At 38.7% G+C, this 17820-nt stretch overlaps 1 protein-coding gene across 2 annotated transcripts in view; it reads right to left on the bottom strand.

Moving 5' to 3' along the window:
* The window catches only part of slc39a11 (solute carrier family 39, member 11), a 90991-nt gene that overhangs the window by 35373 nt on the left and 37798 nt on the right, over positions 1-17820 (bottom strand). Inside the window, exon 5 of one of the 2 annotated variants that reach the window (XM_088323378.1) lies at positions 8129-8264. In XM_088323378.1, the coding sequence (XP_088179504.1) occupies positions 8129-8264 (136 nt within the window). The remainder of the gene's footprint in view (positions 1-8128; positions 8265-17820) is intronic. The other variant, XM_088323379.1, reaches the window with a different exon arrangement.

Genomic DNA, 17820 nt, shown 5'->3' with positions numbered 1-17820 from the left:
ACAATTATTCTCTTTCTGTCTCGTCCATCAAGGCCATAGGCAGCAAACATGGCATCAAGTGTTGAAAAGGTGTATAATTTCAGAACATTGAATTGCCTTCTCATTTTCATCACGCTAGCAACACAAAATAAAAACAGTACATCCAAATAAATGTACTAAATGTTTATTTTAATTTTTTTCGATGAATTATTTTGTTGATACCAAACTGAGGTAAAGTATACATTTTGTATTAATCTAGAGATTTAAAGCATGATTAAAACGAGAGAATAATTGATGATTAACTTGAATGGTTCATTTGATCATTTATTGTATCAGTAATCAAAAATATATCAGAAATATAATCTTTATTACCAACAATCAGAGTTGGAAATTGAGACTAACCAAATTAAATGATTTTTTTTCCTGCCCCCTTTACGACATTTCCTCCACATACGACATAGATACGAAATTCAAACTTTGTGGTGTTTGTGCATATGTAAAATTATGTCCCTAAGATGCCTGTCTGCTTCTAGTCGAGGTCATATAAAATGCTGGTCAATGCAGTTACGTCTCAGCATCATGGAAATGACTATATGTTATTGGCTGAACTACCTCCCTCAATTCCTTTTTGTTCGATTCGTTCAGAATCTCTTGTGCTTACGGGAGATTCTGCAATACAATACTGCATTTTTATTATTTATGCACTATGGGGTTCAAATCGTGCAGGGATGCTAAAGGGAGAAGCAAAAACATGATTACCATGGAACCGCAACCTGTGATTTTTAATAACTACGGCACAAGAATTCCTACCTTTGCTAAGTGGCCATAATCAATTAACGATTGGGACTCCTATCAAAAATAAAGAGGGGATTAAAACACAGATATTTTCTAAGGGTATGACAGTCCTCACCAGATCAACTTACCCTCTGCATTCACCTGCTACTCTACTGTACCACCTCTTAGTCACATCACACAAAAGTTACATTCAATTTTTCTTTTGCATATATCTACTTAAATGTTATCTAATAACACACATATATATTACAGATAAGTAGTACATACTGTAAATACTATTTTGCTATTTTAATGTTTTTTTTAATCTGGGGTACTAGGGATTTAGAATGATATACAGCTATTTCACTTAGTCACCCCCACCTCAGAATAGATTAATATCATATACCTGGGGCCTACTGCATTGACGTTACATCAATGTTGAACTAATATTGCTGCATTATCTGGTAGAGCTCAGAAATAGCAAGGATGTGTGTACCACAGGAGCCTTCCACTTGATGAACTGTACTATAAAGTAATTGCCTGAACTCCGAAGCGGGCCCCAAGTGACACAACAGCCGCTTTTGTGAGAGACAGACAGTGACAAAATGACAAGTATTAGAGGGCGAATAATGGCTGATCCGTCGTGCGTTTATTGACCAATGTTGCCAGGCAACTGTGACCTCGCCAGAGGAAACAACCGAGTGACATTCGCATAGAGATCATGAGAAAATAGTCAAAGGATCGCTATATTTGTTTCAATTGCTATTTGCAAATTGTAGTCTGAGGGAAAAAACATTAGGTGCTAAAGTTATTTTGTATTTTTTAAGATCCAATTTTGGTGCAAAAGAGTGATTTAATTAAGTCAATGTTTAAAGGGATTCCCAAATTCTAAAACATACAAAATGTGAGAGAATAGTACAAGTTGTTTGCATAATGTTTTTAGCATGGGATAGGCAGCGCTTCTGGCCAATGTCCTGAATGGAGGGAAGTGTAGTCCCGATTATTTTCTCTGCTGTCCTCGTTACCCTCCTCACACTACCCCAGTCGGTAGCGCTGCAGCCTCCACACCACACAGAGATACAGCTGGTCAGGATACTCTCTATGGTGCCCCTGTAGAATGTAATTAGGGAGGGTGGGGGCAGGTGGGCTCTCCTCATCCTCCGCAGGAAGTACAGGCGCTGCTGTGCCCTCTTAACCAGTGATGCAGTGTGTGGCAGTTTTTTTTTTATAGCTTGCCACTCCTTGCACATTGCTCTCTGCACTATTGTAATTACAGCGTTATTGTTACAGTGTTAATGTTACTGTGTACCTGACTTGTTAACCTGACTGCCCATTTTGCACATCTGGTTAGCTACTCTTCTTGCACTATCGGCACTATGGTAAAATACTATACGTAGCCAAAATACAATACAACATTATTTATATCTGTACATTCAAGGAAACTGTGGGGGTCAGATGCATCGACATTTCGTTCTGTATACACGTGTACTAGAATGACAATAAAGTAGATCTGAATCTGAATCTAATATATATATATATATATATATATATATATATATATATATATATATAGTCATTAGTATATTCCAATTATTTTTCGAGATAAAGCATTTTGAAGTCTGTCTCGTCTATGATGTCCTGAGCTCTGACGTCATGTGAATCACACCAGCACACTAGCAAGCCAATAGGGTATTGGTTCACATGTTAACTAGTCGAAAAGGTTTTGAGTCTTTTGAGCCAAGTTTTGGTCGTTTTGGTTGAGAATGCTAAGGCGTTGTGTTGCAGGCGAGTGCAGCAATGGTATACCAAATGGTGAGCAGCCCAAATGGGGGAAGCTTGGTGACCGGAAACATGCAGTAAGCAGCTAGGCTAACCGCGAGCCAACTATGAAAAAACTACCTGCAGCAAACACGAACTCAGCCAGCTAGCCGACTGCTAACGGGGCTAACTTAGATCAAACAAAACTGGAAGCCTTCAGGAGCCCACATACTAACGGGGAGCTATGTAGACAATATTATATGAATTGCCAAACATGCGGCGAGCAAGTTTCAGCCCATCCATCTAACCATATTCATATTCGGGCCTTCTTCTCAATTTGTTACGCACCACTTCACCTCTTTAAGTCAAACCGCCTTCGTCCATTATTTCCATACGTCCAAACCATCTCAGAACATTTTCATCAACCCTCCCAAGCAAACTCTCACCACACCAGTTTTTCTCCTTACTTTTTTATTCCTTAACCTATCCAGTCGTGTCACGCCACACAAACTAAGCAAACATTCAATTTAAAAACATTTAACCTTTTACACTTGTTTACTCTCAAACCCTAGGCCTTTGAGCCATAGCTCAGGAGGTAGAGCGCTTGTCTTGGGATCAAGAGATCGCAGTTCAAATCTCGGGCTCCTCTGTGTTACATGTCTAAGTGTCCTTGGGTAAGACACTGAACCCCTAATGCAACCAATAAGCAGGTTTGCGCCTTACATGGCTGCACGGTCGCTATCGGTAAATGTGAAGCACATTGTAAAGCGCTTTGGGAGGTCTTCATTGACTTGAAAAGTGATATATAAATGGAGATCATTTCATTTAATCATTTTTGTACCACCACACCTTCACACAATCCTTGCTTTGCATCCATTCACAGATCTCTACATGTGAACAATCCATTTAGCACACCCATCGCCTTGCACCCTTCACCCACCCCCTTCTTCACATACTCCTCCAAACCATCTACCTCCTGCAACTTTACACCATTCAACAAAATCTCTAATCGACCAACCTCATGACCTCTAGGACGACTGATTACCTTACTCTTGTATACATTCACCTTAAGCTTCCTTCACTTACACCCTCTATCAAACCCTACTACCAGAGTACTCAGTGCTGCTGCAGAGTCAGCCTCCAAAGCAGTGTCATCTGCAAACAACGGCTGAATGCTTACAATTGTGAAAACACTGATCAGTATCGGACGATTAATCAGACTCAATAAATACACACCGAATTTCCAAATGATGTGCTTTACAGGCCTGAAAATGATTATGTCCTTAAGTTCGAGAGAATATATGAAATGCATTGTAGGACCTTTAAACATTTGCGTTTCCGACTTAGACGTCCTGATATAAATAATTCAAAAGGTTAAAGTCTGCGCTTACTTGCTTTGGTCTAACTTTAAAGCAACTCATCCTGATCACCCCACAAACCCTCCTTCCCCAACATCCATTAACTGAGGTGAACCATGACCGCGGGGAATTTTCAAAGACAGACTCGATTTTATAGGCGTTTTTTTAGCTTGAATCGAAAACAGTCAGGATTTTTACCTTGACTGATTAAATCCGTCGCAGGCCAAATAAAACCGATTGACTGTGACAAATACGATTTGGGATTGGTGGGCCGCAGTGGTCCAAATGCTCTCGTTTGCCGGTCAAAACGTGGGAGATGGGGCATTACTTGACCTCAAGAGTTGACCTCAATAGAGGTTTGACGTCTATTGCTGTCATCAGCACTGTATGTGTTTAACACATAAAGGATGAATCCTGGTCTTTTATATTCCTAAGCAGTATCTCCTTCTAACAGCATCTAATATCTGAATCATGTCAATTATATTTTGTCCATCAATGCTTATTAAACAATTCCTAATCTTGTCAGCTTCCTTTCTTTGCTTCTCCCTGGTTTTGTTGCTTCCATGTGTGCTTTTATATTTAAGCATTTAACCAATCACATTTCCGCCACTACTTGTTGCTTGGCTCAGAAATCTACCCGGACTCCTTCAGGATGAGATTTGGAAGCCCTGGCTCAAACAATCAGTTTTGGAGAGAGCAATTGGTGTAGCCAATCAGATTTCGAGGTGGTTTCTAAAAGGAAGCTAGCAGGCATTGAACAACGTCACCAGTTTAATAAACTGTTACTAGCTTAGTGGCTAGGGGGCGGTAATGTAAGAATGTGTTTGGTAACACAGGCGAAGGGGGCCCCTTAAAGTACAAAATCCCACCCACCTTCCTCCTCACCCTCTCCCGCTTTTGCTCAGCCTGAGCTCCCGAGGGGAACAAGTACGGTGTGCGGCACCGGACTTAATAACCGGGCAGTGGGGGCCAAAGAGCAAATATAAGACTACCCCACACACAAATACATTTCACTTCCAAGTGTGGGCTCACAAGAGCTGGTTCGATCGCAAACGACCCATCAGTAATTCGTATGGAGCTGAAGGCGTAGTTGTTAAGTCCATTGCCTTCTTTACTACCTGGTTTAATATGCAGGAACATACATTCCGGCCGACCGGGGAATTAAGACTCTTGACGATGCGTCAAGGTTCCGACATAAAGAATACACGAATAGGGCAAACTATAAAGCGGGATTGGATGAGGAGCCGGGCCAGCAAAATATTGGACGCCCCGGCACGGCTGGGAGGTTTGATTTGTTAGGTCGTAAATTGGAATTTTACCCACCGGAGATGAGGGAATCAGGAATTAAAGACTTTTCTGGGTAGAGCTGCTGGAATCGTTTACGTTTTCAGTCACCTCATCCTAAGCGAATATGTTTTAGCGTTGTTATTGATTTACAAACAGCTAGTGAATTTATTATTAAGGTTATTCATTATTTTAAATGCCGTATACAAAAATATAAACTTGCATGGGCTACCACTTGACCTCCGTAACACTGCCACCCTGTCCATCTTTCAATCCAAACTCAAAAGCCACCTGTCCATCCGTCTTAAACTGCTGCACATGGCCTATACTGTACTTAGCTTTTAATTTTGTTGAGTTTTTTCTGTGTTCAGCGACCTTGGGTGTCCTGAAATGAGCTTCCAAATCTAATATATTACTATCATTATCAATAAGCTTTATAAATAAAGATATATAATTTTTTATTGGGTAGAGTATCAAGCGAATGTATAACAACTTAAAATCAGATTGGGGGAACCCAGAAATCAGGGGGAAAAACTCGTAAAAGTTGATCAGAAATACAATTACTTAACCCGAATCACGTAAAAACGATTCTTTAATTATGTTAAGTGCATTAAATAAATATTGAATTATTAGATCTTGAAGGAGGTGCACCAATGTGATGCCCAGGTGGTCCCCTGAGAACAACTGGGTAGTACGCAGACCGGTTATGAAAATAGTTCATCAGCGATAGGCCATTGTGATTTTCTAGGAAAATTTGATTACAAAGTAGCAATAGAAATCATTGAAATTATCAGTGTCTGCAAACACATGATTAATTCTTTAAAAATATTATGATGAGTCGATGTGTGTGTGTGTGTGAATATATGTTATATATATATACATACATACACTCACACACGGAAGATGTTTTAGTGCCTGACAGAGCCGAATATGATTCCACTTTTGATAATTACAACCTGGTAATAACATAATAAAAACAGAGTAACCACATAGTAATAACATGAAGAGTTATTTTAAAAATCCATATGAAAATATAACCCCTGTGGGCCAATTAGTAACAAAAGGTCGCCCTGAGCTTCAAAAAGCATCCCAATAAAACAAAATTATAATCCAAGCAAGACCAAACAGAGAATGAACGAAAGAAAAAAAACATTAAAAGTGCATTTTTAAGTGACTCAAAGCATCCACATTCATATACCACACGTCAAGGAAATTATAATAGAACTTTGTTTTTCTTCTGTGATGGCTTTGGAGAGCTGAAATAGGAAAGGTTTACATCACAAAAAGAGTTAAGCTATCCACCAATTAATATTTGACAAAATTGACATCACAAAAAGAAGCCCCTGAATTATTAAACACCCCAAAGAGGTTTGAAAAGACAGCAAGCGTCTGAAAAAGGTAATAATTATGACCAACCTTCCAATCTTTTTCCTCATACCTTTTCCTCCAACATATCGCTATTCTTTTATTCATGCAACTTGGGACTCTTCCTATATAAACTGTATTTCTCCAGTGTTTTTGTTAGTTTTTTCATTCTTATTTTCTTTACTTTCAATGCCCTCCTTTTTTCATAAAAATACGTTCTTTTATGCTGCATTCCCTCTGTCTTTTTATTCCTTCCTTCAGACATTTGTGCATGGCTTCCTTCCTTCCGACCTTCGTTCCTTCTTTTCTTCCGAGCTTCGTGCCTTCCTCCCTTCGTGCCTTCCTTCCTTCCTTCCTTCAGACCTTCGTGCCTTCCTTCCTTCAGGCCTTTGTATCTTCCTTCCTTCCTTCCAACCTTTGTGCCTTCTTTCCTTTGTGCCATCCTTCCTTCCTTCCTTCCAACCTTCATGCCTTCCTTTCTTCCTTCATTCAAACTTGGGGTGAAAGCTTCCTTTGCAATGTCAGGCCCTCCCACCGAACACAATTCTGTCCATACCTTTGTTGCTTTGTTTCCAACAACTTTTACACAAAAAGAGAAAAATCCCTAGCCTAAAAAGGTCCCAAAATCCTTGTCCTAGGATTACACTGATTCATTTTGACAGGTGAAAGGTAATCAAGGGAAGAGGCATCCCCAAAGAGGAAGAACGACCTTGAGGATGCAGCAATGTGAAATTAACTAAACCAACATTCCGCAACATGTAAATTATTCTGTTCGACGATTGTAGATTGGGCTTTTTTTCTTACATAGTAGCAGTACCTTATCAAGAAGTTATAAGCATGATTTCTCCACGACTTTGCAGCCACGCTACCCTCATTGTAGGAAAGTCCAATCAATAATGAAAAGTCAGATTACGAAAAGCCACCATGGGACTATAAGCGATAATGGATCAAAAATTGTATCCTTTCCTATTTACTTGTGTCCCCGACAGTGCTGAATTGCGCTAAATGTGGCAGGCAGATGAAAATCATAGTTGACAATGCGAGTCCTCGGGGGTGTAATGAAACTCAACCCCAGCCGGGCGACACTGCGGCTTTATCGGCTCTCGTCTAAATTGTGTTTGCCGCCAAAAGAATGGCGGCCACTTGTAGCAATGGCCCGCAGCAGGCTGGCAGTTGGCTCGATTTTGGCGGTACAAGTGGCAACATGGCGAGGTGCCTTTAAGCGGGTATTACTGGATCAGTCAGGGATTTAGGGAGAGCAAGAGGAAATCAACATTGAGGAATAGTCCTTTGAATCTACAGCCAAATTGTTTAGTTTAGCTGGTGATTAAAGCGTCATTAGGCATTTGCAGTACTGAAATCAATTGTAAAAGGATCAGAAGTCTTATCAAATAGCTTTTTATCTTATAAACACAAAGCAGCATGCAGGGCAGTCAAAAAATACCACAAATGGAGTCATTAAGAAACACTTATCAGAAAAGTCAGATTTTAGGAGAAAGAAGCCATCAGAGAAGATTGTGTTTTAACCGTATTCCATTTTTAAATGATGATGATAGTGATGATTTTATGGGGGGTTTGAAGGGGGTGTGGTTATATGAGGGGTGGCTTGCCTGTAGGAAGTCCAGCTCTACCTAACTTGAGGGCCTGTGTCTCTGAAAAGGGAATGAGCCGCTCCTCGTCCTTCTCTTTTCCTATCTTGGATTCCGAAGCGAGGGCCAAGGCAATGTTGGGGTCAGCGCAGACACCCTATGAACACAAATCACAATTCAATATGTCAATGATAACAACGTAGCATGCATTATTTACAAGGTAAGACGTGGAACTCCAGTATAAAGATGTAGTAAAATACTTTAAACATAGAAATATAATGAAAGCGAGTATTAGGATGGATAGGTAATATTTACAGGGAGATAGTTGTAGACTGTATGTACATTTGCCTGTAGTGCAGTGCCATTGCAGCAACATTATAATGAAATCAGATCAAGTCAAGTCATATTTGTTTGAGTAGCCTTTAATAACATCCCATAATCTGAAACCTACATAAGTGCAAGGGGAGAACTCAAAAACAAACAGAATATGGAAATAAAGCTTTCAATATGTAGTCAAGATAAATTTGATGTAGCTTTACAGTTTTGTGTGATTGTATAGGGACGTGAGAATTACAGACACTCCCCTACTTGCGACCTACTACATAAAACAATAGATACGAACATTTTTTTCAGGATGTTGAAAAATCCCCGGACGGATTTTGTATTGTGTGAACATTTTTCCCAGTACAGGACATTACTGTAGTTCTCCTTTCCACCGCGTGGCGCTGTGAGAGGTCACCCAGCATCCACCCGGAAGAAAAAAAATCCGCTTCCTCTTCCTAGTTCGGGTGTAAACATTCTATACTGTCTTTTTCTATACTATCTCTAGCACGTTAAGATCTATGACATTTTTATTGTTTAATATCTCGTGCATCCATTCATTATGGTTGGTGTAAAGTGCTTTTTTTCAGCCACGTTTCTACCACGGAGGAGGAAGTCGGCCAACTCTTGAAGCTCATCTTCCAAAAGTAAGTTAAACTCAACTTTATCTTTATAGAGCATATTATTTTAGGAAATCAGTGTTCTCGTTTGCCCACGTCCCCGCGTCCTAGACGCATCATTTTTGCTGGGGACGCATAGTCTCAAATCAACATGCCCAGACGCAACTTTTTTGAAACAAAATTGTCATTATTACCCGATTACATTTTTTTTAAACAAAGATTTACCGCACTCCAAACTTTTAGTCAGGCAGATCCGGTAGATGTTGTTTTGGTCTCGCGGTTTGAGTTTTCGTCTGCACGCCGATCTCAGGTTGTGAGGTGAAAAGTCAGTCTCTTTTTAGAGAACCCGCTTTTTCGGCTCAACTCATTCAAGAGAGCCGGCTCTCAAACAGCTCACTTGCTTTGGTGCATTACATTACGAATTATTATGTTGTATAAAGAAGTTAAGAAAAAAAGGAAGTTAAAAGGAGAAAATGGAAAAAAAAGACAGGTTTGTGGTTATCCCTTTAATCGGTATATTACCAACAATAATTTGATGCAGAAAATGAATTAATAATTTGATGATTAAAACTGAATGAATATATTGATTTTTATAATATATTTGTCACCGATTTACAATTTCAACCTCGATAACAGTAAATTTTGGGGACCCATAGATCTCTGTTGGGACCCATAGATTTTTGAGCATGCGAGTCCCCGGGACTCATCACTTTTCATTGGTAAAATGAACACTGGGAAATGTTTATTTTTTAGTACAAAAAAATGCAGGTTACTTATAGAATCCTTAAACATACTTATATAAAGCTCTCAAATAGAAAATGAAACTGAAGCAACTTACGAACAAATTCAACTTACTATCGTCCGGAACCTAATTCGTTCGCGTCTGTATCGGGAGAAAAGTGGCTCAGCGCCTTAAGATGTGTTTATTTATTCCCTCCCTAATTAAATAGAAATTGGAGGTTTGTCATCTAGAGTCAACAATGGCACTATTAGACAAAAATCTAAATCTGTATCAGGTTTTGTGGTGCAGTGAAATAATTTTTGGGGATCAATCGATCCCAAATGACAGCATGATTGCGTGTGCATTGTGTGTAAATGTCTGCTGAATGCAAATGACGTCCTGCCAGGTAAGGTAAGATGCCAGGTCTATAATAAATGAGCTTTTACACCGGCAAAGTGAAAAAGTACAATTTTACATTTGGAACACAAATACACCGATAACTGTAAAAAGGTAGAAATCCTGTTAAATTCAACGTGTGGATAGTGATCATTTATATGTGCCTGGTTCAAGTTATAATCTGCCAACGGGAGGAAATAAATCCTTAGTTTCAGGTTCATTGAAAATCCTCAAAAAGGCATCACTACATCACAATAACGCAACATTTTGGTGGGGTTCCCAATAAACCTAGAATATGTGAGGAGCTTGACACGTTGACAAATAGAACGTGACTGGATGCTTTGTGTGTAATTTTATCCAGAAATCATTTTTTTGTAAACCTTGACTGGTTTCTTGACTTTTTTTTAAGAACACAGTTACAATCAATTTTTTAAAATCCATACATTTCCGATATAATTGAATGGAGGAACTTAGTTTACTGTTGACATTTCATGTAAAAAAGTAACGGTTAACAATAATAAAGATAATGAGCAAAACTAAAGCAATTTTTTTTTTCAGGAAACATTAAAATGGGTGGCAAAGAATTATCTTCAAAAGTACCAGACAGTAATACCATTGTTAATAAGCGGTTAACCCGGGAAAATTGCAGCATGACACATCATCAACAATAAATTACTGATTACTTATTCAAAGTAATTTGATCAATTTTTAGAACTGTGCATTTAAAAAAAATGCTTGATCATGAAATCAAATGTAGGAAATCAAGTTTAGTTTCAGTTACTCAATGACCGTGCTGATTTCAAGTAAATGTAGTAAGCCTCAAGCTAGCTGTTTGTTTTTCGTGAGGAGCTATGATTTGATGGTGGTGTCCGGAATTTGAAAATGTTCTTCTCACTTAGGCTATCTTCTGGTTTAAGTCATCCTTGCAGCCTCTGTCAAGGTCCCTGTGTGTCCTCGAATAAACTCTATTTGGAGGTTTGCGTTGGTGTTTGGACTGTATTTGAAACCGGCCTTTTCTTACTCTCGCCATTTTCATGCTACACAAACAAAAACTAAAGACGAGCATGAAATCACTCTCCACCCCCCTCCCTCCCTCTCCTGATTATTAGTGTGTCCCGAACAGCTATGATAAAAGCAGAAAAGCACTGACACACCTCCTGCAGCGGAATTCGTTCTTTAGGTCATTTGAACTAAGTTGGGCATTGTTAACAAAATATTCTACTTTGGCCTTTTAAGGACACCTCAAAAGACACCCCTGCCTTTAACTTTCTGTTGAAAATAATTAAAAATGATTTATTCTTGTCCAAGCATTATGCACTGACTGTTTTTCATTCAATTACAGTTCAGTTAAATATTTTTCATAACTATTTATTAATACATGGTTGTCTAAACAGAATGACATACAGTAGTTGAGATTTTGTTGCATTGCACCGCCCTATTGCATCAGAATTGTCAAGTCACGTCAAAAATAAATGAAAAAGTAACATAAACAACAAACAAACAAACAAACTCCCATGTAAAAACAACGATTAAACATGTAACGATTCGTAAGACAAAACAGCATGAAATCAAAGGAGAACCTCGAGGCACAAATGAAGTGAGCTAGCCACGCGCCAGGGACTAAATCATCTGGCTTTGCAACTTGGCAAGGTTAATTAGTACCCCGTCGACAAAAGGCTTTCAGCTTGGAACCGCCGACCGAAAATGCCTGGCTGAGTGTTCCTTTGAAAAGCTGACGTGGATTCACGGACAGTTCGTCTAAGCTTTTTAATGCAATTGTAGCTTCGAATGTAATTGCCTGAATGCCTGGGCTGAATAAAATTTGCTTTCCAGGAAAAAACTCTTACGTTACTGTTTTGAGGCAAATCTATGCAAAAAGTATAACCATGTTTATACTGTCAAGGGGAAAAAAATAAGCATGTTGACACTGACAGTTACATGGCGTATCAAGGTGCATATGTATCCATACATGAACAAAAATATTTTTAAATTATACTCATAGTACTAATATGAATAATTATACCGTATTCTCTTGCAGTTTCCCATTCATCCGTCAAAGCACTGTGGACTTCAAGTATGGAGACGAATGAAACATGCAAACTCCATCTTACTTGCTAGAAAAGCTAAATGGGAATTGTTTAATTTATCTGGGACATTTCGATTATATTTCCCGCCCGCACGGCAAAAATGCCACAGTTCTATCCATCCATATATAGTGGATGTCACAGTCCTGTTCATCCATATACGGTGTAAATCTTTGCTTCTTGTAAACTTGTAAAGAGCATAGTTCTGGAGCAAATAAGCCAGTACAAATAATTACACCATTGATGTCACAGAGCTGCCAAATAATGAAAATTGTATCTCAAAATGCATGAAGTTTTTAGATTTTGACTTAGCAAGTGAGAATATCAACTCCAAATATTATGTACAGGCCTCCTTTATTGGTAAGTCTGTATCGTTATCAGTCAAAAATAATAAAAAAATAGATAAATAAAAACACACACACACACACACACACACACACACACACACACACACACACACACACACACACACACACACACACACACACACACACACACACACACACACACACACACACACACTGATTAACCTAAATCTTTTACCAATTAACTCAATTGAGTGTAAATAACAATAATGTCAGTAGCAATAATGTAAAAAATGTTCTTGATCAATTATGTGTTAACAATGCCCAACTGAGTTCAAAGAGCCCTTATGCTTTATTTTTCATTGCAACCATCAGCTTTCATCTTACTTTTAGCACCTCTGTTTCGGGATTCTCAACACATTAGGAAGCAGGAATGAAAGAAGAGGGATGGAGAGTGATTTCATGCGCTTTCGTTTTTTTTTTTTTTTTTTTTGGTTCGTGTAGCCTTAAAATTCTAAAAGTAAGAACAGGCCTGTTTCAAATGCAGTCCAAACGCCAACCTGAACCTTAAAAACAATAAAAAATAGATTTTTTTAGTACTTGAGGAATGAGCTGACTGAGGCTGCCATTATGACTTTGAGCCAGGAGATGGCGACAGAGAGTCGCAAACTTTCAAGTTACAGACAACAGTATTCTATCCATGAATGGATCCAGAATGTGAAATTTCTTATTTAGTTCATATGTTAGGAAAAAGTATAAAGTTCTGCTTGCAATACATCCTTTCCTGCAAAGCCTTTTTTTCTCAGAAGTTTTCATGGAAATGAGTGTATTTGAGAAACTTAGCAACTGTTGTTTATTAAAAAACGTAAAAACCTAGAAACATACCTTTTTTCTGAATAAAGATAAAGGTTGAAGCTTTCTTTTGATATCTCCTATGGAATTTTTTCTTTTGGCCTTCAAAAATGCATTCAAAAAAGGTACCGGGGCTCTTCTCATTTGAAAGAAACATTTGACACTGAATGAGGTGATATTCAAATGTGTGATTTTAAACCATCCAATCTCCCACTAAAAATCCAATTTTCAGTGGCCTCTTAACACTGTTCTAGCATTCTCATGCACCAGTCGCTTCTCACAACGACGTTGCGTTTTGGAAAGAGCAAAGGCTACCTGTTCTGTGTGAACACATCCATCAGGACAAGTCCGATGTCAATATCGAGCCGTAAGAGCAATCGATAGGTGGAGTAAAAAAAGACAGCGCCCACAGGAACACAATTCCACCACGGGGAGTCTCTGCCTGGCACGGTTAGGCTTCGTGTCACACCTACAGCTTCAATATGAGGATTACAAAAATAAATGAATGAAAATAAAACACCACACAGCTTCGAAATTTCCATCCTCGAGCGGTGACATTTAGTCGCTCGCCGGGGGCGTGTAAAACAATCTTGTCACCATGTGACAGCGGCGGCTCGGCATTGTCAGCTTGCCCACCACTCAACCGACAAAAATGCAGAGAAAATAACAAGAACCAAAAATTGTTACTTGTTAGGAGGGTCGCGTCTTTTTGGACTTCGTAGATTGCGTTAAACTCGATTCTTTTCATTTTACGATTCACCCGTGTTTTGTTTTTTATTTCTCCAATCAATCAGGGAAAATAAAAATAAATCCTACAATGTGATATTTCAAACAACAATAGTACAAAAGTTTTATGATCTGATAATGAGTTGTTATTTCCGTAAAAACTAACATGGGTGTCAAAACCTGCCTTCAAATTGGCCCGTTTTAATGAGCGAGTTCAAAAAATAACCTTGTATTTTCACACTTTTGATTGGTAATTATTAGAGTTACAATAAAGGAACGGATAAACATAAGCCTAAATAAGCATTTATAAATATAAATTACACACAAAAACAGAAGTAGGTACTGACTTCCCAACATTAAATATATATATATATATATATATATATATAATTATATAAATAGTATATAGATAAATATATTGTCATGATTACTGATGCGAGTCACCTGAGCACGTAGGTACTGACTGCACAATATAAAATTATTAAATTATCTAAACTGTTTCAGTGTCTGAGAAATGTTTGCTTAAAATAAATAAATAAGATCTATGTATAAATTATAAATAAACACATTATCCATCCATCCATCCATTCATTATCTGCACCGCTTATCCTCATAACTGGTAGCCAAGCAGTCACAGGGCACACAGAGACGGACAACTAACTCGCTCATTCACACCTCGGGACAATTTGCAGCAGCCAATTAACCTGACATGCATGATTTTGGGGTGTTGGAGGAAACCCACGCGGGCACGGGGAGAACATGCAAACTCCATACGGGGAGGTTGCGGTACCTGAACCTCTGCACTGAAGGGCTGCGCGCTAACTTATTCCTTTTCTTTTGTCTAATAGAATGTTTTTTTTTCCGTTTGTTCTAACTTGACATATTCGGCTACAGCTCCAAAAAAGTGTGAATTAAGGCAAACTCCAAGCTAAATTAGTGGGACTATGCAAACATGGTATAGCAGAAATACATTGTTATGCGGTACAGATTAAAATACCATAAATAACCCTCACATATTCTATTTTGGTATTTCACATCCAGAGCAGACAGGCCAAAGGGGAAATAGCCTATGTTGATTCCCTGATGTTCGCACGCGCTATTAATACATTATCGACTTTCCAAAATATACACAAAAAACTGACTTCTGCAGGACATACATTACAGTACCGTAGTTTTCAGATTATAAATCTCTGGATTAGAAATCTCACCAGCCAAAAATTGTCAAGTCAAGTCAAGTTTATTTGTATAGCCCTTAATCACAATGAGTGGGAAAAAAACATATATAAGTCGCAATGGAGTATAAGTCGCATTTGAACAGTCATCTCCCATTTTATCTGTTGATAATCTGACAGTTCATTTTAACGTACTAAGCTTTATAGTAGTGCACAAAACAGTTTTCAATACATGTGATATTCAGAAGATTTCTATTCGAAATTGCTGGTTGATCGCAATGAAAGCAACTTGTTTACGTGTCCATTGATTGGTAAGAAAAGGTGGTGTCGTTTTGCCAATGTAAATATTTTCAACTTGCACAAAAGTGATTTTTATACAAGGTGCAAATGCGCTGTGCTTTACTGTTGTAATGCATTCCCCCAAAATTGAGATCAAAGTAGTTTTTTGTGACGTTTGCACGAGTGACTTATGCTAGGGAGTTGGGGGGAACATTTTTCATCACACCGGTGGATTATCAAGACAGGCCTAGAGCTCCCTATTGCGGTTCAGTGTAAGAATAATATGTGAAATGACCTTATACAGACGCTCCCCTACTTACCAACATTTGAGTTACGAAAAACAGTAGATGCAAACATACTATACTGTATCTCCAGCGCGCTAAGCAGTTTGCGATATTAATTGTTTAACATCTCGTGCATCCAATCAATATTGTTGGTGTAAAGTGTAAAGAGGCGGGGCGTTTCTTTTGAAATGAAAGCGGAATAAGAAAGCTTGATGCGGTTGCGAAAATGATTGGCTCCCTTTTTTTCGGCCACTTTCTACCATGGAGGAGGAAGTCGCCTAGCTCTTGATGCTCATCTTCCAAAAGTAAGTTAAACTCAACTTTATAAAGCATATTATTTTATTAAATGTTGTTTTTTTAGTAAAAACAACACAGGTTACTTATACAAACCTTAAACGTAGGAAATATAGCACTGAAGCAACTTGCGAACGATCGTCCAGAACCCTCGTTCATAAGTAGGGTAGCGTCTGTAGTGTGTAAACAATTTCACACATAAATTGCACCAGATTATGAGTCTCACCCCCAGCTAAACTATGAAAAAAAACTGTTGCTTATAATCCAAAATATATAGTAATTGTTGAATCCCTATTGTTCAAGTACAGTAACAACACCTAAAAGTGTTTCATCGTACAGGAAACGTATCACGCAAGTCCACGGGTAGCTGAGGTTCCCTGCAGAATTCACGCCATTTGGCCCGAGGGGCCACCGAGTTTGCACGCTGACATTTCCGACGACGATGATTATTCAGGTTCAGCGCCGGCGTGCTCGGAAAAACACACAAGCCGCCTTTTGTAAAGTGATATTGTGGCCATGTTGTGAATAAATGAGGTGGCTGCATGAATCATAGGCTGACGCCGGAGCGCTGCTACCTGTGGACCTCGGCGGCCTCTGAAGTCGTTAGATCCCACGAAGTTTGTCCACTGCACGGAAACACGTCGGATTTGTATTGACCAAGTTCTTTTTGGGTCGCCGAGCACGACAAATCCAAATTGGAAAGCAGAACTATGTTGTCTATACCCATTTGACTATTGTTGGGAGAAACCTGGAACGCAATTACTTTTCTCGGTAACGATAACTGTGACCCGTTATAGGGCTGCAACAATCAATCAATGAAATCGATTTATTTGCAACAAATTAGATCATTGATTCATGCAATGTATGCATCTATCAGCACCTCTATTCAATGCAAATAAAAGTGCATGCTTTTTGCACCCCTGTAGTACCAGGTCATTTAGGGCCACATCCAAATTAATTTGTACAGTGGAACCTCGGTTCTCGACCATAACCTGTTCCAGAACCCTGTTCGAAAACCGATTTGTTCAATCACCGAAATCATTTTTTCCATTAAAAATAATGTAAATCGTATTAATCCGTTCCAACACCCTGAATGTTTAACGTAAACATAAAGCTAACTCAGGCTAATCGTACGTTTGCGTTATCGTAATCTTCCGTACGAAAGATTACGCTAACGTGAACGTGTAAAAATAAAATAATCAGGTCGTTTACAAGTCATTTAGCACCCGAAAAATCAGGTCGTTTACAAGTCATTTAGCACCCGGGTCTCCACAACAAGTGGTGAGCAGTTCATTGGAAAGGGGGCTCCGTTCCAACACCCTGAATGTTTAACGTAAACATAAAGCTAACCCAGGCTAATCGTAAGTTTGCTTTATCGTAATCTTCCATACGAAAGATTACGCTAACACGAACGTGTAAAAATAAAAAAAGGATAAAGAAAAGAATTATGAATAGGATTTCTTGCCTTTGTGGTTGTCAGCAAAAGGCGCAGGCAAGATCAGACACTCGCACACCTCCTTCATATTTTGCCATTATTTCTTTCTTAAATGCAATAGTTGTACGCACTGCTTTTCTTTTTTCACCTGTAGCAACTTTACTTTCTTCAGACGCATAATTAGGGGCTAAAACACTTCGTACACCTATATTAAAAGCAAAAGC

The sequence above is a fragment of the Urocampus carinirostris genome, chromosome 19 (assembly GCF_059441175.1).
Source record: "Urocampus carinirostris isolate Australia breed hairy pipefish chromosome 19, RoL_Ucar_1.0, whole genome shotgun sequence".
Taxonomy (NCBI): Eukaryota; Metazoa; Chordata; class Actinopteri; order Syngnathiformes; family Syngnathidae; genus Urocampus; species Urocampus carinirostris.
Note: the sequence above shows the minus strand (reverse complement) of the source record. Positions and strands in the feature narration are given on the sequence as shown.